At 51.6% G+C, this 24024-nt stretch overlaps 2 protein-coding genes across 10 annotated transcripts in view; both read right to left on the bottom strand.

Moving 5' to 3' along the window:
- LOC104692232 (sodium- and chloride-dependent betaine transporter) overlaps positions 1-7652 on the bottom strand; it is a 53773-nt gene extending 46121 nt beyond the window's left edge. For 2 of the 9 annotated variants that reach the window (XR_002046523.3, XM_019288643.3), the window contains exons 1-2: positions 3085-3325; positions 1588-1675 (exon numbers count right to left, since the gene is read on the bottom strand). Coding sequence is in view for 6 of the 9 variants with exons in the window: in XM_019288643.3 (XP_019144188.1) it covers positions 1588-1675; positions 3085-3319 (323 nt within the window). In the remaining 3 variants the exon portion in view is untranslated. Of the gene's footprint in view, positions 1-1587; positions 1728-2189; positions 2671-3084; positions 3337-7452 lie in introns of those variants that run through there. The other 7 variants (XM_019288650.3, XM_019288645.3, XM_019288651.3 and 4 more) reach the window with 7 other exon arrangements.
- Positions 7653-9759: 2107 nt separating this feature from the next.
- SLC6A13 (solute carrier family 6 member 13) overlaps positions 9760-24024 on the bottom strand; it is a 38698-nt gene continuing 24433 nt past the window's right edge. The window contains exons 10-17 of the mRNA XM_010404092.4: positions 17692-17795; positions 14862-14986; positions 14196-14308; positions 13911-14048; positions 12761-12863; positions 12039-12139; positions 11433-11603; positions 9760-10268 (exon numbers count right to left, since the gene is read on the bottom strand). Coding sequence (XP_010402394.1) covers positions 10149-10268; positions 11433-11603; positions 12039-12139; positions 12761-12863; positions 13911-14048; positions 14196-14308; positions 14862-14986; positions 17692-17795 — 975 coding nt within the window. The 3' untranslated portion in view covers positions 9760-10148. The remainder of the gene's footprint in view (positions 10269-11432; positions 11604-12038; positions 12140-12760; positions 12864-13910; positions 14049-14195; positions 14309-14861; positions 14987-17691; positions 17796-24024) is intronic.

The following is a 24024-nucleotide window of genomic DNA, read 5'->3' as shown; positions in this document are numbered from 1 at the left end:
TCCTCCAGGGAGGCACACCTTGCCTGACCTCCCAAAAGTGCAGCCTGAGGGCACTTGCTGTCAGTGATGGGAAAGAAACAGGGAGCACAGGGGAAGAGCACTCAAGCGAGACTCTTCCAAAAGGTAGGCAAGGTTGAGGCATGACACATTGCCTTATGCTTCCCAGCAGGGAGGATGAGGGGAGCGAGCAACGTGTGTGGCAGAGCCCGGTCCCTCAGCACAGACACGTGTGCAGCCAGTGAGGAGGAGGGTGACAGGGGCTCCCTGCCATGACTGTCCCCTCGCTGTGCTCCCTGCTCAGCCCTGCAGAAGGATCCCAGCACCCTGTGTCACATCCTGGGCAGGCTCAGCCATCTTCAGGCGCTGCTCAGGATGAGTCATATCAGGTGAAATCAGCACAGGCAGAGGCGCATGGACACCATGACTCCAGCAGTGCCGTGAGCGTTTTCCAGCAGTTCCTGCCGTAATGGCACACTGTAATGTGGTGGGACTGCATCCCACCTGCACCCTCCGAGGGGCCAGGCACCTGCTCTCCAGGCTCGGGCACCGAAACTTTCCTGTAGCCCTGCCCATGAGCACGGTCAGGTAGAGATACGGCACAAGGCTCTTTAGCCTGCCCTCTGCAGGGACCGCATCTGCAGCCATGAATCCGACAAAGTTGGGCTGTTGCAGAGCTGCAAAGGTCAGGTCCAAGGTTCAGGCTCTCATATCAGCTGCTGTCAAAGAGGAAAAACTAGGGCAATGGCATTTCCACTGGCATGAGATGAAAGCCCTGATTAGTAGTGATTACTTTAAAAGCACTGTTGATTTAAGAAGACACAGATCAGGTGTTATGAAACCCTCACGTATTCTGCTTGCATTTGTTCACAAATATGCCCACAGATCCCAAGAGTTTAGCACATGCAGAAACTGTCTCCCTGCCTCACCCCTACAGGAACAAATTTGATGAAACCTCAGGGGCAAGAAGAACAAGAAGCGCACTCCCAGGCACATCTTTTAAAACTGCAGCCCCCAAGTCAATGCACTAGGGTCAGCACCTCTGCAGGGCAGCACAGGAGGAGAGGACTCATGCTGGCAGTAGCTGGAATGCCTACAGCCTACTCCACTCCTAGCACCTTGGCTCCTGTACCTATTATCAACCAGTTATCTCTGCCCTTCATCCCTGTCCCTGTCTCACTCACTCTCATCTCTCTCCTCAATCTTTCTGCTGTCTGAGTACTTATCTATCACTCTTTCCCTTTCTCTCTGCTGCCGCAACCTTCAGTACCAATTACCCATCCTTCAGGCACGTCTTTGCTCTCAGCTTCCTGGCACCCCCTGAGCAGCATCTCAGCCTGTCCTTTCGTTTTCCAAAGGAACCATTGAAAGATAAACCTCTTCCCTGGGTTGATCCAAACTGATTATTTGCTCCTTATTTTCCATCTCACTTTTCCTTTGCCTAACGTTGGGAAGATTTTGCCCTTGCAGATTTGCTGGCCCGCTCTCCAGAGCACGGCGAGCAGCTGGCGTGCAGCAGCTGGCTGCGGGAGCACTGCAGTCACCGGCACTCCCAGGGTGATCTGCTCAACAAGCAAACGCCCAACTCACCTGAACCCAGCGCAGGTCTTCCCCAGGCAAGCCCCTCCTGTCCTATCCTGTCCTTTCCCGTCCCACTGGAGTCCAGGCAGGGAATCCACTGAGTGCCAAAGAGATACAGCAAGAGTTAAGGCAGAGACTACCCTCTCTCCTCCTCCTGCCCCACCCCTTCCACCAGCTCCCCCCACCAAATTATCACCCAGCTCATGTGTGGGTGGTGGGACTTAGGGAGGGGAGGTGCATCAGCACAGAAGAACTTTCTCCCCTATTCCCTTACCACATGCACCTCTCCAGACCTTGAACTGTGGCCCTGACAAGAAAGCAAGATGAGAAAACAGCCACAGGCGGGCAGGGTAAATGCCCAGAGTTTGAAAATATCAACTGCAGCAGTCAGGGAGTAACTCCACGTCCTCTTGTCCTCGGCAGGGTGGGAACTCTTCCCTTGCAGACCCCACAGCATGGCCCAGGCTGGCTGCCACATATTCCCACTGTTCTAGGGCTCCACCACTTTAGTGGGATAGGGGCATCCCTCAATGTCATCCTACAAACATGCAGAATGAATCTCCATGAAGCACTACATTAAACTTTCTTCTGTGGCCAAGCTCAAGACTCACCAACACCATCCAGCAGGTGGAGCAAAAGGCAGCGGGTGGCTGAAGGGGGAACGCTTGCTCTGGGGTCACGCAGCCCCCTCAGTGCCTGTGCCGTATGCTGGGAGTACAAACACAGCTCATGGGACAGAGCTCTGTCAGCAAGGAGAGGCATTGCTGGAGTCTTTACAGTGTCTGGGTGCTCACTAGAAGTGAGCAATCCCTCTGTGCCTTTGCCCTGGCAGCTTTCTTTGTATCCATCTCAGCCTTGATGTGCTTTTCCGGAGCTTCTCATGAGCAACACCAGTAGCAGGCATTCCAGTTACACCGTTTTTCTCAAGATACTTCAGCTCAGCTTCTCTCTTTTTCTTTTTAATGGTTGTGTTTAATGCTATCACTGTTTTGTCTTTTGCTTTGTCTGTTAATGTGCCTGCCAAACTCCTACTGACCTTTTCATGCACCCATGTGGTCAAACCAGAGCAGCGTGTGGGAGGGAACATGGGACATACCCAACACGTGCTCAGCTATGTCTGGACTCACCAGAGGAGCATTTCTCAGCCCCTCAGTGGGAAACACAGGAGCTGACAAAAGGCCTCAATGCCACAGTGTGGGGAAGAAGTAGGTTTACCTGCCTGCACACTCTGTAGAGATAGTTTGTAATGCTGTCTCTAGAAAATCCTCCACGGGTGCTAGAAGCCAGTGAATCAGATCCCATTAGAGCACGCTGGACTGCCCTGGGGACAAACGATGCTGCAGAGATGTGTAAGGGGAATCAACCCTGGGCTGGCTGGGATCCTCAGGACAAACCACTGAGGCCAGTGGTGGAGGCAGTAGGAGAAAACGTCTCCATTTACCTGGGGCTGTTTCTGGGATTAAACACTCCAAGCATGCCATTGTCAAAGCTCTGGCTTTCACCTACCCCATGCGCTGGTTGAGAGGATTGGTCTCATACCCAAAGAAATACAGGCTGATTCTTCCTTTGTGAGATCTGGCATCAACATCAGAGGGGACAGGCTACGTCTTCTACCTCTTAGGGGCTGTCTCCAAAGTCCTGAAAGACGGCAAGGTGAAGAGCATGTGCTGGCTCTGCATTGCCTCTGACCCTGCTCATGGAGGACAGTGCCACTGCCTGTTCTGTCACAGAGGACTGGCATGACCCAGCACAACTGAGAAAAAGGTGCAATAGAGGTTATCCAGATATGAAAAGGGGATTGAGATAAGCCTAGGTAAGCAGAGCTGACCTAAAAACTTGATTTATCCATACTGAAGGGTTGCACAGGAACATCGCAGGGTTTTTGCAAAGCTGTAGATGGGAAATGACCTGTGACATTAAGGTAAAACAAGAAGAAAGTCAACCTAAATGAAAACTTTATCCAGCAATGTGTGAAAATCATTCTCCAGGAGGGAAAAAAAAGGCTATTTCTGTTTTCCAGCCCAGAAGGTACCAGAAGTTACACTCAGGCTTCAGAGTTTCCCACCAGGCAATAATTCACAGGGGTTTTAAATCCTGCTATGGGCACAGGGCATATTTTCACCACACCAGCTTCTATGAGAGGGATTTCACTAGTGTGATGACCCAGATTGAAAACCAAAAATCACCTTCTGAGCAGCTCAACTGATGGGGTACAGACTGGGCTCAGTCCCATCCCAGGAGAGAGCCAGGAAAGGGCTCTCCCTGACCACCAATTGCCACCTTTGCTGGCACAGTCAGCCCTGAGCAGGGACTCTGGGCTGAGCAGCTGTGTAGGTAGGACAGGGCTGCTAAAGGATGTGACAATCTGACTGCAGGTCACCCCATAATGTGTGCTCCTCCTCCGTAAGTGTGGGTGAGGTTGCTCTTAAACACTCATCCCCAAAAGGGAAGCACTGCTTGCAATAAATCCTGGAAATGTCCAAAGCATCCCCCATCCCAGGCAGCATGAACCCCTCCCAGACCTGGGACCCCCTTGTTGTGAGCTACTCACACACCAGCAGCACTCAGATCTCCATATCTCTCCTACGGTGCATCCTGAGGAAGCCCCATTCCTGCACCCAAGGGTGCACAGGGGAACTGGGGCAGCACTGCTGTCCGACCACACAGAGGTACCCACTCTCTCTGCAGTTGCTAGCTCAGAGCCAGCTGCACGGGTTTCCTTCTCCTCTCATGAGCAGAGTAAGAAAACTCTCTTTGAAAGGACCAGATTCCCTCAACCTGGCAGGCCCAGAGCTGCTGAAGACCAGGACTCAGGCTGCTGCGCCAACCTTTGGCCCAAAGGATGGCTAACCCCTACCTCAGATCTGTCCTGCACCTCCTCAAAGCTGTCCTCTTCCCCACCCTGCTCACTGCCTGCCAGCTGGCAGTGCCCTCTTGCCTCTCCTTTTACCATTTCTTTTCTTGGAACACATGCTGGCTTTTCCTATCATCTGGGTGTCCCCACCCTTTCAAGCCAGCTCTGACATGCCTGCTGAAGAGCCAGCCCAGATCAGCAGGCTGCCAACCTCAGGGCCATGCTCCCTGGCAGCAGCAAGGCCTGGAACCCCCGAGCCAGTGAGACACAAGGCTTCAAGGCAAAACAACTCAAATCTCCTCCTAGCCCAGATTTTGGGAGAGGTTTGTCAGCATGACACCCTGTGGGTGAATCCAAGCTGTGCTTTACAAGCATTAGAGGCTGCAGAAGCAGTTGCTGGGGCACTTGTTGGAGTCAGCGGAGCCTGCAGCCCTGGCTGCCCCCCTCGCTGAGCCACCTGCAGGGAGAAGCCACGGCTGCCCATGTTTGCCCAGAATAATCCCGCCTTGTAACACTTTTGCTAACAAAATAGGAGAAACTCTGGTTCCCCCATGGGCACAACACTGCTGCTTCTTATGCTGAGAACATGCCTTGCTGACTGAACAGTATGTTTGCAGGGAATTTTCCCCTAGGCATTAGTATAATTTATTTTTTATGTTTATGGCTAATTTCTGCTTGAGTAAGCCTGTGACTTCTGACAACAGTTTCACTGTAACTAATCACAAGTGAACATAACCAAAGCAACAAGAGCTAATGAGGCCCCACAGAACCCCGACGGGCTCCAGCAGCCACAGCACCGCTCTCCTGCTGGGCTCCAAGGGAGGAGGAGGCTGCCCGGAGCCTTTATCTTTGGAAGCACAGGCAGGGTAAGACATCCCGTTTCACAGCATTCCTGGTACGGGAGAGGATGAGGCAAGGGCAAATGGCTTAGGAGCCCAGAGTCAGCAATAAAGGTGGTCAGCAGGGAGGACTGGCAATGCTGGGGAGACATCTGTACAGCCTCTCTGAGCCCCACAGCAACGCTCACTCTTGATCAGAGACCAAGAGGATCACAGAACAAAGGCAGGCAGAGGACACAAGGGTAGGTGCCTGTTTGCTCCTGCTTTCCCTCCCTGCTTCCTCAGGGCAGCTGAGCCTGGTGTTGTGGGACATGTGACAGCAAACACCTCTGATGCACAGGGCACAAGGATGTGAAGGACAAGGTCAGATGGAGACACAGAGAGGCACCTGTTGCTGCTGCCCAAGGTGTTGCAACTCTGGGCAGGTCAGGTGGAGAAGGGGGTAACCAAACCACTGATAACTTCTTGGAAGTAACAGCTTCCCAAATGTGCCTTTGTGCTCCCCCACACATGCTTCCCTTATCTTTGCCATGCAGATCCCCCTCCTGCAGGCTGCTAATGATGTTAGCACACAAGGGCTCAGCCAAACGCCTGCTCTGTGAGATATGCTCATTTGCACCTGCCTGTAGGACACACTTAACAGATTATTTGGGGATCTCTGCTTTACAGGATAAGGTATCCCTCGAGTTAACATGTTCATCTTACTCTGTTCTCTCCATTTATGCACCATGGCATCCAACACATCCACTCTTCTTGTCACCAAAATGTGCAACATGACTCACAATACATGCTTCTACAACAGCCATGAAAAATTGCCTTGTAGACATCACTAAAGGTGAAAGGAAAAAGACTTCTCAAGCATCTGTTCAAACATCCCAGGATTTGGGATGCTCTCCATGACAGCAGATGCATCCTCATCCACAGGTCTGTCCCTCAGATCTGAAGTCTTTTCCCTGCCCTATGTGAGCATCTCCATCCATGGACAAGTAGGGCTGAGTTTTCTCCCCAGGCACCACTGACCCAGAAAGGGAAAAGCAGAGCCTGGTTTTCATGGACAGATGGATGGACAGGTCATTCCAATCACCAATGACCTGGGGCAGAATCTCAGGGACTTCTTTATTTGTAGGTGAACTTCTCATTTGGAAAAAAAGGAAAAAAAATACCCAAAACCAAACAAAAACCAAACCAACAAAAACCCCACAAAACAAACCAAACAAAACCAAAAATCACAACCCCCACCACCACCAAACGATCCATGAAAAAAAAGGCTCTTTAATCTCATGCCTGTTATCTAGTAAGTAATGGGTTGAATTCTCAGACTAAGTTGTAGATTTTGTATTCTGAAGGTGGGAAATACTCAGTGACCACACACCTCTTGTCTAAAGAGAGATCAGCATCTCCCAGCAGGTGAAAGTATGGTGCAAATTCCACAGACTCCAAGGCTGATCTTGGATGCAATGAAAATCCCTTTCACCATATTCCAAATCATAAACAGTCACTGTATGCTGAAATCACCATATTCCAAATTTCACCAAATTTTTTTTTTAAGCATGGGGTCTTAAAAGTGCATGGAAAAAAAATTTCATGTCTGGAAATTTCAAATAAATTAATTTCAAATTTAGTTCATCAACCTTTTCAATGGCCAAGATAGAATATACTTGGTTCATATGTCAAGCCAGGTGTCATCAAATCTAATACTTTCCTTAAAGTCCTGTCAGAAACAAGACACTAATTTAAGAGTATTCAGCAAAACATTTGGTTCTCTCGCTTATCTGACCTACCTAGCTCATCCAATGTTTTACAGCAATTGAGTCATGTAAGAACACAGGCTTGGGAGACTTCCTGGCTTGTATATAACCAGATCAATAAGCCACATGCCCAATTCACTGGACACCAGTCTATTTTGAAACAAAGAAAGTCACAAGCCTTTCAGCAAACTCACACTTTGCCTCCATGCAGCCAAGTAGACTTTCTGTATCAGCCAGATTTTAGAGATAGCTGCAGACAATCACAGTTTTCTATTATGGTTAAAATATCTTCCCAGTGGGACAAACCTGTTATAGATAGCACTGGAAAATGAAAGTATAATTCTATTTAAGGTTAAAATCGCATGAATAAAAAATCTGTTACTGGAATTTCTGTATTGAACTCAGTTCTCTCATTTCTAGCAGTAATTTTTACCAGCCAGTTCCGTATCCATGTGGCAGGGCAGCTGGTTGGCTCTGTCTTCCTTCCGTTGTGAGTCTCCTCCAAAAGGGGCTTTCCCTGGACTTCTGGATTCTTTACTACCCTTAGCTCATGCATGAGCACCTTGAAGCGCAGTCGTAGCAGGAGAATCTGGAGCTCTGAGGCTTTTAGGCCGCCCATGAAAACTGTGGCAGCCAGCTGAGCTCCCGACCTCCCAGTGTTCTCCAGAGGCAGGGAGGGAGACACGCAGAAACTTGAGATTTTGATGTGGGAGGTGCAGACCTACCAAGGGGGCAACCCATGGTTGCACATGCGGCCTAGTAAAAGGAACCCACCCACCTCACAGTCCCTGTGGAAAATAGGCTGGGAAAAGGGAAAACAGGCTGGTAGTGAGGTTTCCACAGCCATGCTGGAAGGAGCCAGAGAAGCCCTGGAGGGCCACAGCTCCGAGGGCGCTCCCTCCCGGAGGTGAAATCTGCACCGCCACAGAGCCTCCCGGCAGCAGATCCCCTCCGTGCTCATCGCACTTTCACAGCCTCCAGAACCAAAGGTCCGCAAACTCCTTTCCGTCACAGACCTGTCTCCCATCTCAGGTTCCTAGGCTCCAAGAACACTAAACTAGGGAAAACTAAGCCCAGGAAAACCAAACTCAGGAACATGTCATTGCCTAGAGGACTAAACCCGTTCGTGCCACAGCTGGGAGCAGAGTTCTGAGATCACCGTTCCCTGCGGGAGGCAGATGTCTGCAGAGAAAAGCTCCACAGGGAACCGGGAAGGAAGGGGGAGTAGAATGGCCGTGTCACCGAGGCGCCGCTGCCCCTCACGGCCGGGCGCCGCTGCCCCTCAGCCGGGTCCCCCTGGCCCCTCACGGCCGGGCGCCGCTGCCCCTCACGGCCGGGTCCCCCTGGCCCTCACAGCCGGGCGCCGCTGCCCCTCACAGCCAGGTCCCCCTGGCCCTCACGGCCCGAGGGCCGCTGCCCCTCACGGCCAGGTCCCCCTGGCCCTCACAGCCGGGTCCCGCCGCTGCCCCTCAGAGCCGGGTCCCCCTGGCCCTCACAGCCGGGCGCCGCTGCCCCTCACAGCCAGGTCCCCCTGGCCCCTCACGGCCGAGGGCCGCTGCCCCTCACGGCCAGGTCCCCCTGGCCCTCACAGCCGGGCGCCGCTGCCCCTCACGGCCGGGTCCCCCTGGCCCTCACAGCCGGGCGCCGCTGCCCCTCACGGCCAGGTCCCCCTGGCCCCTCACGGCCGGGGGCCGCTGCCCCTCACAGCCGGGTCCCCCTGGCCCTCACAGCCGGGTCCCGCCGCTGCCCCTCAGAGCCGGGTCCCCCTGGCCCTCACAGCCGGGCGCCACTGCCCCTCACAGCCGGGTCCCCCTGGCCCCTCACAGCCGGGCGCCGCTGCCCCTCACAGCCGGGCGCCGCGCGGCCCCATCCCACGCGAAGGCCGTGGCTGGGGGCCTGGGGCCACCTTGTGGCTAATGGCGCGGATTGCTCTAATTCGCTTTAATTTGCTTTAATTCGCGGCTTCCTGTGCCCGCGGCAGCAGAAGCCTTGGCCGTAGCGTGGTGCCCATCAGTGTCCTTGTGTGCTTCAGGAAGCTGAGCGCCTCCGGCTGCTGGCTCAGCTCTGTCCAGGCTCCAGCTTCCTCAGGGTTTCCTGGGAGCCATCCAGCTTCCCAGGGTTACGTGTCCTCTGGCTGCCCTCCTCGGATGCTGCGGCTACAGCACTTAAAACACAAGCTCTTTGAGGTTTTCGTTTGTTTTTTTTTTTTACCCGAACAGCCTGGAAACGAGGGACCCTGTTTGTTGACATAACACACAGATACCGTATCCACCACTCAGCCCTTCTGCCATTCATAGGAAAATCAAAATGACTGGCTCCAGAGCACCTGGAAGGTAGTCAGCGTGGAAAAAGACACAGACCTGCCGAGGCAAGGGAGAGCTTCCCATGATCCCTCACCTGCAAGAAGAAAACACAAATCCACATGCTCCTCCACACCCCAGGAAGAGCCCAGTGACTCATCAGACAGATGACATTTCTGCAATGGCTCCAGCAGAAGGTGGCATTGCACCCTTCACCAGGGTACCCTAGGCCTACCACTTACAGGAGCCTCTGAACCACTGTTCCCTGTTTTCCTTCCTACCCTAACCAAGCTTCCTCTCCTCTGGCCACCTTCCCGTATCACCGTGCCAGTGTAACAGAGATCCAGACCAGGATGTCCAGCACAGCTCCGCTGACACACATCTCACCTAACACGCTGTTGGCAAGGAATGCTGGTGGGACAAAACTGAGACAGAGCAGCTCTAGTCAGGAAAAACATAGATTTAATGGAATGAATGGAGAAGCTCCCAATGTCCACACTGGAGCCACAGCTCTGAGACTCTGACACTCATTACTCCAGGGTCAGTCCTTCCTTTCTGCCCACCAGAAGCCTGGGAATGCTCAGGAACACTGGTGCTTGACGTGCCCCTTCAGAGCTCTCTCCAGGGAGAGAATTAAGGTGCATTGCTAACTCCACACAGACCATCTCCATGGCAGCCTCTTCCTCAGCCCTTCAAATCTCCCAGAGAAGGGAGCTCAGCCCAGAAATCCCTCTCTTCTTGGCGAGTGAAGAATCCTTGCATTATCCAACAGGTGGCAAAGGCCGTATAGAAACCATCCAGGGGGGAGGGAGGGAGAGCCACACTGGTCCTAGCAATGAGATTCAAGCTCTGTCAGCGTCAGGAGGCCAGCTCTGGTGGAGGGAAGGGGCTGTCCTGTTCCCGGCCTGGAAGGCAAGTCCTCAAGTGGGCAGGTGAGTTGGCGGAACCTCTGGAAGGCAAAGACAGGCACTAAACACTGCTGCAAGGACAAAAGGTGATCTGGGCTCTCCCCTGCCAGTCACAGGTTTCATTTGGCCCGCCAGGCCCAGCTGCAGATCTGGTCCCTAAATGCTGCAGATGTTCAAAATAAGGACAGTCAGCACTGCAGAAACTGAGGGGATAAACTCATCTTCCAACTGCTTGTCCCAAGGCAAGGTCACAGGTCACTGAGCACGTGAGATATCTAACACATGGACAATGGAAGAAAGCTCTGTCCTCCATTTGCTCCAGGCCAGGGCTAGAAAACAGTCCAAAGGCAGGTTGGTGACCAAGGACCTCCAGGTCATGCCCTCCATCAGCACAGAGCCTGTGCTCACAGGATTGGCTTTAACTGGGACAAGTGCATGAGGGGTTACTCTCAGCCAGATCATGCTGTGCAGCCTTGCCATGCCCCTGCAGCTCTTCCCACTCCTCCCTGTCCGTGCTGGACACGGGGGTCAGGGACCCATTGCTGTCACAACCCATTCTTGAACACTTGCAGGAGGCAGGGAATGTAGAGGGATCCTGGGGGTTCAGGACTGTTTGTGAAACCTCACTCTGAAACTATGAGCTGTGGCAGGGATGGGATGCTCATCTGGAGCAAGGCCTGGTTTTCTAGTTCCCTGCCCCTCCAGTGTAAACCAGGGCAACCAGCAATGCATCACAGCAACTCTGGAAGCAGGGCAGACCCAGAGCATTAAGAATGTGATGGAAACTCCAAATTCCCAGTGATCCCCTCCATTCCAACCCTATGGCCTCAGCTTAGATTGGTGAACTCAGCTGACCGTAATGCTCAGGGGATCTGGAGCTTTCTCAGAGGAAGTCCTCAAGCCTCAGTTAAGGGCAGCATGGAGATTATCCTCTCTATCTAATGACCTTCTTCCTGGTGGTACTTGTGAAGAGACGGAAGAAATAAAAAAAGGGTACCATGAGGCAGCAGCCAGCTTGGAGCAGCCCTCCAGCAAGGTAGAACTTAAAAAAACCCAAGTCTGTTATAGCAATTAACTCATTCAATTGATTTATTCTGGGCTCCTGGCTAATCAACCTGCAACATACAAATGATTCTGCTGCAGGGCTGGAGATCAACACCGAAGCACAGCCCATGCCCTGATCCCAGAGCACCCACCAACCTCACCTCTCTGAGGGAGCCTTTGATGGTGGAGAGTTTGTAGACAACCCAGAGAGGGATGCACACCATGGAGGAGAGGGCCAGCAGCCAGCCCAGGGTGTCTCCCCACCACGGGTACACGTACTTCTTGTTGTACGTCAACGGGGTGTATTTGATCAAAGAAAACAGGAAGGTTGCCTGGCAAGGTAAAAGAGACCAAGAAAAAAAAAAGAGAAAGAAAATCAACACCATGAGCAAAGAGAGGTCTTCCTGGTGAATACACACCTGCACAGAGACTCATGGTAAAAAGGAGCACCTCAGGGCAGCAACAGAGGGGACTCCAGTTAAACAGGGTTTGCTGGGACAGCCCCCACAGGCAACACTGGTCATGGCACCAAGGAGCTTGTCCCACCAGCAAACACCTCTGTCACAGCAGACCCTCTCCCCATTGCTAAGCCCCACACCTAGCCCCCAAAGCAACAAGCACAAATAACAAAAGGCCCCCATAGTACAGGCCACACAACCCCCTACACATATGCACATCCCTCTGTATAAATGCAGGTGTCTGTATCTCAGGGGCACCCAGCTCTGCCCATCTTCCTCCCCACAGCTCTTCCTCCTGTGTGCCCTCACCATGCAAACTGCAGGGGTGATGAAAAGCCAGCAGTATCTGATGATGGGCCACGGCCGGTAGCCGATCATATCTTCAATGTTATCGTAGAAACGCTCAGCACCTGCAGAAGAGGGCAAGGATGGGATCCCTCACTGCCACCAGGGAAGGAGGGCAGCAGGGTCTGTGTGTCCAGGGTCCTGCTTCACCACTGTTTAGGTGCAGTAGCCTCAGCACAGCCAACAGCTGGGTCAGGGAGCTCCTCAGGAGTGTGGCCAGCTTCAGTCTTTGTCCTGGACTAACTTCCTATGCCCCCAGAAGAGCTCGGTGGGTCAGCAGGGCCAGCCCCTCATCCTCTCCAAGGCTAGGACCTCGGCCCAGGTTTTACCCATACCTGGTGACTGCCAATGCCGATAGAAGGCTCTCAAAAAACGTTTGATTCTCAGAAACCTCTAAACAAAGGTTGAGAAAAGATTTTCCAGACATCTCCAATTCCCCAAGGAAGGAGGGTGTCAAAAGCAGGAGCACATAGGAACATGCAGGGGAAATCTGCCAAGCAGATCCCCCAGGGTGTTCCTGTGAGGAAGTCCCTGCCAGTTGAACCCAGGGGCACCAAAGCAAGGATTTAAATTCTGCCTTGCACTGCAAAGCAATTACCAAGTTGAGCTACAGACCAGCATTCTGAGGATGAACCAGACAAGAGCCTGAGATGCCAGAGCTGGGGACCCCCCTAGTTCATACTCACCATAGACCCAGGCGATGCAGAGAGTCTCGAAGATGGCCACAAAGAGCAGGCACATGCCACTGGCAGCATAGTAATCAAAGAGCTGGAACACATACATCCCACCCTGGGAAAGGCCAAGTGGGCAGCAAGGTGAGAGAGAGGGGGAAGGAATCAGGCAAAGAGCTAGAGCCAGAGCAAGAAACAAACTCAGTATCTTCCCCAGAGCTGGAGGCATCTCCCTCTCTGGGACAGGGCACATCCCTTTTACCCAAGGCCTGACAGAGACATGCAGCCACCCTGCTGCTCTCAGGAGTCTGCAACCCTTCATTTCAATGCAGGGCAGCACAGCGGAGGGCAGCTGACTGCCAGAGATTGTGGGGATGTTTTAGGAGAAGACAAAACCTAGGCAGCTCTTGTAGCTCGAAGTGAAGATGGAAACCCCCTTAAGACACACAATCCACCTGATTTACTTTAAAGTCCCAATTTGCAGAAGGAAATAACTACATGCAGCCTGGCTGTTTCACTACCCAAGTCTGCAGGGCTACCTACAAAACAGGCCTGTGGGTAAGTCCAGGCACTATGTTGCATGCACAACATCAGAGACAGCTTTTTCAAAAGTTATGCCCCAATGAAACAGAAAGTGTCAAGAGCATTCTGGCAGCATCTATCCACACACACATATTGCTAGGCAGAGTTGAAAGTTTTGAACAAGAACAGTTAAGCTCCCAGGCAATTAATCACAAGGATAATACAGAGGATATCAGTATAATAGATAAGGGGTGCACTCAGGCTTGACAAGCTTCTTTGTACCAAGTGCTCCTGTAGCTCCAGTCAGGAAGAAAGAGAAGGACAAACACACTCCCCTTCCCATGCAACAGGCTACAGCTGTAAAGGTTTGGTTTGTGTAAAGATAAATTTATAACCAAAACATAGGCTGTCCAGAGCTCCAGCTATCAGTCTTGGCAGGAGAAGTATCAGGACTGTTACTGGCACAAGGGGTAAGTGCTGGAAGGGAGAACACAAATGGCATGAGGAGGGCAGGGCAGCCTCCTGCAGGCACAGGGCGCAGGGCAGCAGGATGGGACTCAGCAGCCCCAGTGGTGACCCCACCACCCACCAGGTCCCACTCTGTCCTGTCAACCACCATGCAGGTGGTCTGAGCCCAAAATACCTCTGTAAGCATCACCAACCCAACCAGATATGAGAGGATGGAGACCAGCAGGATGAGGGTCTCCCGGCGGTTCTTCTTGCGGAAGATGGTGGGGTACATGTCCACAAGAGCCGTCACAAGACTCTCCACGCAGACAAACTGCAAAAAGCAGAGATCCCACCTCTGTCAGCCCATCCTGACTAGCTTCCCAGCCCCACTGGCTCCCCCCTCAGCCAAGCTGAAGCCTGTCCTGAAGAGACAGTGGCTTTTGTCTCGTAGGGAATCGCTCTGCTCCTGCGGCTTTACCTGACTGTCCAGTCCCAGCAAAACAACCATCAGGAAGAAGAAGCACGCCCAGAGCGGGGAGAAGGGCAGCATGACCACAGCCCGAGGGTAGGCGATGAATGCCAGGCCAGGCCCTGCAGGGAGAAGGGCTTTCAGAGCAGGCAATGGGCAGCAGCACAGCACAGCTGGTTGAGACGTGCCTGAGGCAGCCACGCAGCCAAGGCACAGCCTGTGGCCATGCAGCCTCTCACTCCAGTAATACCCGTGCTGTGCATGAAACTCAGGCTCCTGGAGCAGTGAAGGAGAAGCAGGAAGGGAGGGAAGGGGACACAGCAACCTCTGGCTTCTTCACTGTTGCAAGAACTGGGAGCCAGGGGAAGCCTCTGAGCCCAGGGACCATGGCACAAGCCTGGGCGTATGCCATGCAGTCACCTCAGCACCCTCCCCACAAGAGACAGCAGCTGCCTAACCCCAACCCTCACCCTTAGAGGCAGCTTTTATTAGCCTCAAACCACCGCCACTACATCTCAGTATTTCATGAGTGTGCACTCATTTGCACTCATTTCTCCCTGCTTTTTAGAGGTGGAGAGCAAAGGACGGGAAACTGCAGCTGCAGGCATCCCCCTGTCGCTGGGGGCTCAAGTGGCAGCACCCCCACAGCCCCATCCCACCAGGGTCTCCACTCACCTGACTCGGCCACCTCGGCGATGGGCACACCCTGCTCCTGTGCCATGAAGCCCAGGATGGAGAAGATGGCAAAGCCAGCCACAAAGCTGGTGCCGCTGTTGAGGAAGCACAGGGCCACACAGTCCCTGGGAGAAGGGGGCAAAGCATCAGCCACGTATGACCCACACCCCATGGCAGCCCCCCAGGACTCTTCTGCCCCAGCCACTGTGTCTCTCCCAGCACACCTGCAGCTTGACTCAGCACCAGGAGCTGCAGAGAGATGCCCCAGGCTGGACAACACAGCAGGACTCCCCCATGGGAAGCCTTGTCCAAGGACAGCATAAAAATGCATTTCTCGCCTAAGCTCCTTGCTTGTGAGATAGTCTTCCTACACATCTAAATGCCAGGGGTTTTTTTCTCTTTTTTTTCCCCTCTCTCTCCCCTGGTCCCCCCTGTAGCAGCATGTAACAGTTTATTTTTGTCTGAGAAGGGAACATGGTTTTTTTTCCTTAATAGATTTCTTGGACCAGTGACAATCTTCTGGGTTCTCAGCACTAGTAGGTATCTCCTGGTGTTGCATTATGAGAAAAAGATAATCACAGCCATCCAATTTATTTTCTCTGATCTATTCCCTTTTGTCTCTGTTTCATCTCATTCTCATCCATCAACACTTTAAACTGAACATCTCTTATCTATCCAATTCCTTTTCACGCTCCAGTCTCTCTAGTCCTCTTGCGACTGCAACCCTGGGGACAACAATAACATTTGCAGCATCATTCTGAGATATTCTGAACCAAACTGAATGCACCCCTTCTGGCATTTCAAGGCCTGCTCTGACTTTATTAAATGCTAATCTGCAAATCCCATGTGATTTTTCTGTATCAGTCTTTATTTATATAGCATTTTTGGGGCTCTGTGCTCCTCCTTGCATGTTAACTAGGTCTATTCTTGGTCTGCAACCTTTTCTAGAGAAAAGGTACAATTCATGAAAAGCCCCTGGTGTCATACAAATTCAGATTATTCCTTTCAAAGCACAGCTCGTTGCATTGTCAAAGACTGCACAGCACCCAGCACTGCTGCTCTGCCTTTGCATTTGTTTTCTAAGGCCCAATGAATCTCCCAATTGGAAAGGAAGGCCACACTCCACCAATCCCAGTTACCCAATGGGAAGCCCAAGCCAGAACCTCATTTCTCCAGTGGCTATAAACTGCCTGCTCTCCACTCAAATTATATTCTCAGTAATTTGACACAAATTCTCACATGTTTCAAATAGTTCCTCATCCTTCCTGGTGTTTCTCCCTCTTTCCCCTGGATGTATCAATGACAGGTCAAACCCTCCTTGGAAAGGCATGGGCTGGAAGGTGCTCTCCCCTTATCTGGAAGGTGGGAAGGGGTGTCATGGTAGAGAGTAAAATGAGGGGATGGCCAGATCAAAGAGATCTCTGCAGATTTACACCTGAAAGGGAGCCTGAAGAATTCCCTTGCGGTGACAGGAAACAAGAAATGGTCAATGCTGTTTGATGCCATCTAGGATCACTGCCATATGTACAATGGTTCCTACTGCCCATATCCTTCTCCAGGTCACCAAAGGTTACACCTGCCCTGGTATAACAAAGTGGGACACCATGCTGATGTCCATCTCCCCTGTTAAAGCCTGGTTCTGGCTTCTTATCCAAACTAAGCTTGTAGAGCACAGGACTGACTCATCAAAACTGGGTCCACGCCTGGGAACAGGTTAGTCAAAGGTTTGACACCAAAACTAAGAACAGCATTCCTAGAAATGCTGAACAGCACAAAGGGTAAAAGCACAGCACAGCATGCAAACAGACATCTCTCCCCTTTCTACAGCAACTCCCAGCTGCAGTTACAGAAGCTCTTTACAACCCTGCTGCTGAGCAGCCCCTGTCATCCTCTCCATGTTATATATTAGACTGGGGATGCAAAGGGCTAATGTCCAAGGACATGTTGAAGGCCAGAGACAGACCCATTACCTCTTCTTTTCCTACAGCTTTTTCTCTCAAAACTGGATGTGGGAGAAGGGACATGAAAAGAAACAAGAATCGCAGCCCAGCTGCTGTTGGAGAGGCAGCCTCGCAGCAGGAATGAACTCCTAAAATGACGAAAGATGCCAAGCAAGGATCACGTAGCCAGTGGTGTGCCTGAACCTTTGATGGCAACAACCACAATTTTGAACTTAAAAGATGGGAGGAGAAGTCAATGCCAGGAGCAACCCAATCAGTAGAGAAAGTGTGGAAAGACAGGTGGCCTCTTCCTCTCACACAAGCCTTTTAACTGTGGGGATGGATACACCTACAGCAAAATTAGTTAATTTTCACTTGACCACTGCAACTCAGCAGCCTGATTCCATCTGGCAACCTGGTCCGTTTCTGCTCCTGCAGTCCAGCATGCAATAAACAGAAGTCACATCTGCAGGCTCATATGTAACCATAGATAGCACACAGGAACCAGTGACAGCTGTGCCAGTCACTGCCTCCAAATGAACCACAGAAGGATAAATCACAGGGTGAAAGGACTCCAGCTGAGAGCCATTAGACTTCACAGTTCTGCTTCCCCTGTGGCTACTCATGCACCCATGTAACAGGGGAGGCTGTAGTGTGGGCTGGGGTCACAAAACTAGTGAAGAGGATCTAACTTTGCCAAGTGTGGAAGAGGGGACAGACAGAAAATTCCCCTGGGTATAAAGCACAGAGAACTGGATCTGGGGAGAAAACACCTGGAAAGAGTTTTCCTATGCCTTGAGTAGAAACAGAAATCATGACACTTCCACAGGCCAGCAGCCTCCAGCAGATCACTGGTGTTAAGGGAGGGGAGGGCTCGAGGCAGCAGTTACCTGTAGCAGTCGTTATGGTATTTGTTATAGCTGCCCAGAGCCGTCAGGCATCCCAGACAAATTGCATACGAAAAGAAGATTTGAGTGCCTGCATCCATCCAGACCTGCAAGGGAGATGCAAACAGAGGTGAGAAGACAAGGCCAGCACAGACACTGCACAGATGGGAAGAGGCAGAGCCCGGAGGCTGCTGTAAGCACCAGAAAGGCCAGGGGTCAGAAGGCCAGCAGTACTCCGCATTGAAACAAGCCTTTTCTAGAGGCAGCTTGTACAGTGCCAGGAATTGCAGTGCTCAGCAAGGCACCCAGTGGGGCTAGGAGTGCCAAAGGGAAGGGATACGTCAGACGCCTCGTCCACCCAAACCACATGTAGCTCTTCATCACCACCTTTCTTTCTTTGACAAATCTGCAGCACCCTGTGACACTCCAGAGCCTTCCAGCAGCAGGAGACCAGACGAACACTTTCCATGAGGGCTGAAGGAGCCCTCTGCCACCAGAGGAAGGGTACTTGATCTGAACAAGCCTAGTCTCCCACTGGCCAGCGTGAGTACATACAGCTTGTGGTGGTGGCCCTTCCCTCCAAGACCTCACATAAAGGCTCCAAAACTTAAAAGAAATTCAACTGGGTAGGAGTACTAGAAATAAACAGAGACGATTGCAAAAGACAGCTCCTAAAAGAACATACAAGAACACTGTTATTCCCATGAGGCACTCTGCTCTCACTGTCAATAACACATCCCAGAGCTCTAAGGCTGACAGTTGTCAATGCCAAATTTCATCTGAAAGCCTAGCTGTGTGCAGTCACCAATTCAGTCACTGTCACTGCCTTCTGCAGACAGTAGTGAAAGCAGGAATCAATGGTGAGGAATGAAGCAATGACAAAGATTATTAAATAAACCTCTGTTCTCGAAGATCTTTTTTACTAGGGGTTTTATAAAACAGAGATAAGATAGTCATTCAGCCAGTGCTGACGGGTAGCCACATTCTCGAGACAAAAGAAAAGCAGAAGAAAAGTATTACTGGGACAACTGTATGAGGAAAGTCTCCGTTTGACTACACTCCCCTCTCCCAGAGTAGCAGTGCCAGTAAGCCCTCGGACAAACGCCAGCCTTGCCCCAGAGCCCCTCTGAGAAGAACAGGAGCCAATGGAAAGCACCACAGTGGTTTTGATGACTTCAAATCACACCTGTATCTGTCAGCCAAGACCTCATGTCCTGAGGCAATGGTCAGCTGGACAGCACCTGCCCAACCACCCCTGTTGCTCAGGCCAACCTCACCAATGCATGGTTCTGCCTTTCCTCTTTTGTACTGGCCAAAGTTTAATCATGCGGTGAGAGGTTTTGTTTTATATTTACCTCTTCTCTTTCCAGGGCTGATGGGCCTTATGAAGGCGTGTTACAATCCCATTAGCTGCCATTTTTCCAGAAGAAGTTCTGGATTTGGCTCAAGGCACAGATGCACAGAATAAATCCTCTCCCCGCCCACTGCTGCCAACCCCAGCAGGGAGAGAAGGCGAAGTGCTGCTAGGGTTAGGTTTGGTGAAACTGCTCTCCCTGACTGTTCAGCAAGCCACTTGTCTAACATTCAACCCCACAGCCTTCACTTAAGTCCATGGAAACCCTGGACTCTAGGTTTCTGATCAAGCAGAGAGTGAGATCAAATCTCTGATTTGTAGAATGGGAAGGGACAGGTGATGAGGTGGGACTGGAACAACTAATTCAAGGCACTGGGAAGTCAAAAAGTAATTGACCTCAGTGTATTTTACTCTTTTTGGAGATGAATGGGAAGATGGGTTTAGAGCATAAGGTATTAATTTTTTTCAGTTCAAAAATATTAAAAAAAAGATCAAAGCTCTTTTTTAAATTGATTCCTAAAGCATCAGTGTGCTTGTGTGGGCAGTAAGGGCACAGCTTTCATTCTGTAGCTACATTTTAGGCACGGCAAGGCACTGAGGTGAGCTGGACCAGCAGACATCTTTGCATCAATATTTAAACATCTTTGCAAAGACTGGGATCAAATGCTTTGTTAGGTTTGCTTTTTATTTTGCTGTTCATTGCTAGAGCTTGTTTTCTATCAAATTTGAGCTCAAAACACACCCTCTCATGGGGTTTGTAGCTCTTGTAGTTTAATTTGTCAAGATAACAAGACTTTTGCCATTAAACTGCCTACCCCACGCTTGTCATAACATTAGACTCAGTTGATGCTTTTCTACCAGATTTAACAGTTGTCAGAAACCTCAAGGATATCAACTACCTATGAACTGCACGACAGGGAATGGGAAAAAGACAGAAACTCAGGGTCCCCACTGAGCAGAAAGCTACAGGGAAGAAGAGTCAACCAGTGTTATATACCACATAAATCACACAAGCAAAGGAGAAATACCCCTCAGGCAGGAAAAGAACTGGTGCTTTACCAGCCATGCTGGAAGCCAAATATCAAGAGGCCAAACTTCATTAGCTCTGTGGCTTATGACGTGGCTCATTTCTAAAATCCAGTGATAACCCTGACTGTAGCAGAGACCAGCGTGGGGTCTGTGGGCTCCTCACTTCACTGCCTGCTCTGCCCAATCTAACACCTGTGGGGTGCACACCTGGCTGTGTGGGAGCCCAGCCCCACAGAGCTATCTTCAGGGAATACAGGACCTGTCTTAGCATATGCTCCTGTTTGAAGCAAGGCAGCCTGGGGCTGAAATTGTAAATAAAGCGAAGCTTGGCTTGCAGAGCTTATGATCCTACTTAGCATGACTGTGAACACCAGCTCAGGCTGCATGCACATTATTTCACACATTTAAAGGTTACCACAGCTCTTGGGCCAAAGACAAGAGACATCTACAACCTTCCCAGTCTCCTTGCAATTCCCAAATTGCTTGGGGGTCAAAGGACTGCCACAGGACTGATGCCATGTGTGCTCCTGACCCACTGGTGATGGAGTCAAGCAGCAGCAGCAAATCCCAGGACTGTGGGGTCACTGGGATTGGAAGGGGCCCAGCCTCCTCCAGCCTCTCACCAGCAACACCACTGCCCTTCGAGACCCACAGAGCTCATGGGGGCTACATGGACCACTCACTTCAGCAAACAGCCACTCAAACCTTTCCTCCCCAACCTGCTGCCTGTGCTTGTTTCTCTCCCTATAGTCACTCAGAGAAATGGTTTTTTCAGCTGTTCCCAGACCACTCTGACTAAAGGGCCTCACAGGGTCAGGCAGGGCTCTCTTTCCACTGCAGATAAAAGCATCCTGCTGCTCTCTGGCCACTGCTCCCAAAGAGACTGGTAAAGTTTATACTGTTCAGATTTTGCTGGCATATTGGCAGCACAGGTATTTTGATTTAATTGTTGTCTGCATTTTTCTAAGCCATCCAGTTTATTTAATTCATAATTCAATTTCTTTGAACGTGTTGTTTGCTCCAGTTTGCAATAGCCTCCTACTCTCTGCTTCTAGCCAAAACCTTTACACCTGAGCTGCAGTTATCCAAGATGGTTATGGCCATTCCTTCATCCCTTAATTTTCTCAGCAATATTCATTTTATTACATGTACTGGAATTTAATAGCTCCCAGTACCAAAACAGATCCTTCCTTAGGAAGTTCTCAAAGCACATCCAAATAACAGAAAGACCACTTTTGACCAAAATGTTATTGAACCCTGGGGGATGCCACACATCAGATATAGGTGGCATGCTGAGAAGCACTGAACTGCCCCCATCAGCAAGCAGAGATGACACAGCACGGAGTGAGGACATGCTGCGTGGAGGGTCACGCTTGCTGTAATGCATAGCAGAGAGCAAAAACCAGCCAAATCCTGAGCCACAGTTCAAGCAGCATTTCTTTTGCTCACGACATCACGGCTCACGAGTCAGCCTGTGGCGCTGGCACTACCCACCAGCAACCCACTGCACCACACAAACACATCCCTGCCTTAGAATGGAAGATGGTGACTCCTATGGTTTCACTGCAAGACTCCCAGGACACGATTTCCAGACGATTGACATTCCCCTTCACTCAAGACTGGCCCATAGGTCCCAGCCCAAAGATGCAGCCCACGTCCCACAGTGCTGGCACCAGCACAGAGCTGAGGCCCTGCTGCACAGCCCAGGGCAATGCTTCCCCCATCCCCATTTATCCCAGCAGAGAAAAGACAGAGAATGGGTCACTGACATTTCTGGAAAGTGTTCCTGTTCGTCCTGCCCAGCCAACACCCAGCCAAGCATCACATTCCCAATCCTGAGCCCCATCTGCCTGGAAAATACTCCTCGGGAGTGAGGAACGGGGGCTTTGTTCCCAGTTAATCTCCCTGTGCCAGCACTCAAGGCCCCTACAACGCCCTGCCTGAGAACACTGACCTCATGTCACCCCCACACCTCAGGACACCTGGGGACCTGTAGGGACATTTTGCACCCAGGAGGGCCCTCCCACCACTGGGGTTACTTTAAACACAAGAAAACAGGTCCCTGGTTCGTCCCAAGGAACGCAGCTGCCTGCTCCGGGGAGGTGCAAAGGGGGGAGTGGTGCTCCGAGGGCGCTCCTTGCTGCCTGGGAAGCCGGGCTTTATGGTCCTCCCCGCCCTGCTGCTTGCGGGCAGACAGACAGACGGACAGCTTTATTCCTTCCTGCTATGTCAGCGCTGAGATCAGGCTCAGCAGGGCTGCACGGCGGGGCCCCACGGCAGCAGGGCTGGGAACAGGCATGGGACAAGGAGGCGGAGGAAGCCGTCTAAGGTAAATACAGCTGCGGCTCACCCCACAGGGATGCATCGCTCCGGCAAGGCGGAGGAGACAATTCCAGCCCCGAGCCCCTCTGGCACGCTGTGGGAGCATCAAGCTCTCCCTGCCTGCAGCCCGGTACCTGGCCTCTGTCCCCCGGGCGGAGCAGGAGCAGTGCCCGGGCCCGCGGCCCCTCTGCCACGGCATGGGGTGCGCGGTGGGGACAAGCGCAGCTGCCAGGGACAGCCCTGCCAGGGACAGCCCTGCCAGGGACAGCCCTGCCAGGGACAGCCCTGCCAGGGACAGCCCTGCCGGCGCACGTGTCCCCCACGGGCACAGCGGGACAGCCTCCGCACCAAACAAACACAACGCCTGCAGAACGGGAAAGCGGGGTGCCGGCAACAGCACAAACCCGGCACACCGGGTCAAGGCAAAGGCCTGCCGGGAAAGCAATAAATGAGGGGAACAAATAATATTTAGCAGGCCTGTGGTCGCCCTCACCTCGCACAGGGAAGCGGCGGCGTTCGCTGGCCATAGAGCAGCAGCAGGAAGGGGCTGAATTTGGGGCTCTGACCCCTTCCCAGCGTGGCTGCAGAGGCCCATGGTTAACCCAGCAGGTCCCAGCCCTTGAAGATGCACACACCTCTCACATCCTCCCCGTGGTGGCTGGAGGGGCTTATCCTCAGCTCAGCATTGACTGTACGAGCTGCCCTGGTCCAAACCTAGACCTCAGCATTCTCCCTCTGCAGCCACAGGCAGAATGGACAGACCCCCCCAACAAACTGGGGGCATCTTCTCTTGCCTTCCCTTCCTATCCTATCTGTTGGGAAGCAAGATCCGTGTGGGAAATCTGCAGGGGAAAACCCTGCTCCAAAACACACCATCAGGGAAATGGGTGAAAGAAAATGAGAGGGACATAGGGAAGGATATTCAAAAAGTAATGCACAACTCGGCTGGCCATTGGCACCTCCCGTGCCTCCCTGCCCCCCGGACTGGGATACAGCCCCCAACTTCAGGGGCCTTCAGCACACCTGGGATGGAAAGCAGCTTGTCACAGAAGCTTCTTTCTTTATATAAAGGCTGAATGAAGTACAAGCAAATACAGCAAGGTGGGGGTTTTCTGGAAATTTCAGGAGGAAAGTAAGAGTGGGAGGCTTTGAGAAACATTTGCTGGTTTTCTAGAGACAGATAAACTCAGCAGCCTCTGAGCACAACTCTCTCTCCATTCTCGCTCATTAAAGCTAATGAAATTTAGCTAAGAGACTTGATACCACAGTGAAAGGAGACCATTACATTTCTTCTCTTGAAAGCAAACCCAAACACACAAGCCATCACTTTCTGCATCAAGCCCATCAGCTTTCTCTTTATATCTGTCTGTCTAAACAGTGACTGGCAGTGATATGAAAGCTTCAATCAACAGAGAGCTGACAGCACCTGAGAAAAGTTCTTTTAATGACAAGTTTTACACACTTAAATCTTATTTCTACTCTGAATTCCTCTCATTTCATCTTCTCACTAGTGGATTCCACTATCCATCCCTCTGCTTAATGACATTCATAAATTTCCAGCATTTCCTACTGAATAAAACAATTGATAAAACTGATAAATGCAAAGGGTGGAGTGATCAAAAGTAGAAATG

This window comes from Corvus cornix, chromosome 1A (assembly GCF_000738735.6).
Source record: "Corvus cornix cornix isolate S_Up_H32 chromosome 1A, ASM73873v5, whole genome shotgun sequence".
NCBI lineage: Eukaryota > Metazoa > Chordata > Aves > Passeriformes > Corvidae > Corvus > Corvus cornix.
This window is presented reverse-complemented; position numbering and strand designations above follow the sequence as displayed.